Consider the following 2078-nt stretch of genomic DNA (forward strand, 5'->3'; position numbering starts at 1 on the left):
TCAGCAAGACTCGGATCAACAGCGATACTTTCCTTCTTGCTCGCAGCCAACAAAACATCCTTTGCGTGATTTTTGAAAACACAGCCAAAAACTGCAGATCCATCAGAAGAGCACCCTGCATCTACCTACACAAACTGGACATCAAGTGGAAAATTATCCAGGTTCACTACCGCAACCGAAGCAGTTTTCAACCCCTTCACTGGGTTCAGTCTACGGAATTCTTGCACACTATCGATCGCACCTCTTGCAACTGATACAGGACAACAACTTTTGTTCTGAAAAACCAGTAAATTCCTCGCGGACCAAATCTTGTACAAGCATGAGCAAATGATTTGAGAGCTGGAAACATCACCACAATCCAGAATCGAATGTATCCACTGATTCACGTGGACATTAGATGGAATACGATAACTAATGGGCGATGAAAACAGAACTTGCCTCACAAATACACAATCCATAAATAGGTGTTGCACAGTCTCAATTGCAGTGGAACAAAAGGGGCAGGCTGGGTCAAGATACCTTTCCTCGTAAGATTTCCCCGAGTGGGCAGAATATTTTTAGCAACACGCCATAGAAAGTTTCTCTGTCTGGGCAAAAGAGGAGCTTTCCATATCATTTGTCAAAGCTTCTGGTTTGGAGAAATAGAAGGTCTAGGAAGCAGAGATTCTTTGTGAGCCCGCGCCGCGTGATATGTTGTCTTCACAGAAAACTCCCCATTCTTCTCAAAGTGCCATATAATTTTATCTTCAGTAGGCAGTCTAGACAACGGTATGCTGACAATTCTTTTGGCCTCCTCCGGGGAAAACTTCTCTGAGATAACATCTTCCTTCCATACTGCTAGATCTCCATTTATGAGATCACAGACCCTTGCATTGTCATCGACGTCTTCGACACCAAAGAGAAGCTTAAACCCATAGTTGTTTGGTATCCATCTATCCTTCAAGATTTTGACTTTATTCCCGTTTCGGATCCTCCACCGAGAGCCCCGCTGAACCACTTCTCTCGCCCCTAAGATACTCCTCCAAGCATAGCTTGGATTGTAGCCCAAGGCACAGTCCTCTATGGTTCCCCGAGGGAAGTACTTTCCTTTAAAGACCTTTCCCACCAGTGAATTCTCTTGAGACAACAAGCGCCAATATTGTTTTCCTAGAAGGCAAGAATTGAACTCACTAATCCCCCTGAATCTTAGCCTTCCCGCACCTTTCGCCTTTGACAATTTCTCCCAACTCATCCAATGTATTTTCCTCTCTCCATTCCTAGCGCCCCACCAAAAGTTAGCAAGCATGGATTCTATCTCGTGACACACAGAATCGGGTATCTTGAGACAACTCATAATGTACGTCGGAATTGCTTGAGCGACAGCCTTGATAAGAATTTCCTTCCCCGCGGTCGATAAGAACTTCTTTTTCCACCCTTTTACCTTCTTCCACACTCTTTCAACCACCATAGCAAAAATCTCTTTTTACGACCTCCCGAGAATAATTGGCAGCCCAAGATATTTGGTGTGACTAGGGACAGCTCTAACACCCAAGCAATAACGAATATTATCTTTGACAGAATACCCCACATTTCTGCTGTAAGACACTTCCGACTTCTCAAAATTCACTACCTGCCCTGAAGCTTCTTCATATATTTTAAGAATATCTTTGATACGAGTAGCTTCCTCCGGGTTTGCTCTAGCAAATAAAAGGCTGTCATCAGTGAAGAATAAGTGCGTAATCACAAGAGATTTCCTTGCCACTTGAATGCCATGGATCTCCTTCTCCACCGACGTTTTCTTCAAGAGACCTGAAAAAACATTAGCACAAAGAATGAAAAGGTACGGGGAGAGAGGGCCCCCCTTGACGGAGACCCCTCTCAGGGTTGAAACTTCTGCTAGGGACTCCATTGACCAACACATTGTAAGATACCGTTGAAATGCACTTCTCAATCAGCTCCACCATAGCCTTCGGGAACCCCATAGAATTCAAGGCCTCAATAATGAAGGACCACTCAAGTCTATCATAGGCTTTTGACATGTCGAGTTTAAGAGCCATGACACCCCTTTTTCCCTTCATCCAATGGAAGCATTCCATCGC

The 2078-nt window shown here is 44.4% G+C and overlaps 1 protein-coding gene across 1 annotated transcript; it reads right to left on the reverse strand.

Annotated features, from left to right (window-relative positions):
• Nucleotides 1-619: 619 nt before the first annotated feature.
• LOC131605123 (uncharacterized mitochondrial protein AtMg00310-like) lies at nt 620-1447 on the reverse strand. The gene has a single exon (XM_058877518.1). It carries the CDS (start codon nt 1445-1447, stop codon nt 620-622), a length of 828 nt encoding a protein of 275 aa, XP_058733501.1.
• Between the last annotated feature and the right edge of the window lie 631 nt (nt 1448-2078).

Source organism: Vicia villosa, linkage group LG5 (genome assembly GCF_029867415.1).
Source record: "Vicia villosa cultivar HV-30 ecotype Madison, WI linkage group LG5, Vvil1.0, whole genome shotgun sequence".
In the NCBI taxonomy this organism is placed as follows: domain Eukaryota; kingdom Viridiplantae; phylum Streptophyta; class Magnoliopsida; order Fabales; family Fabaceae; genus Vicia; species Vicia villosa.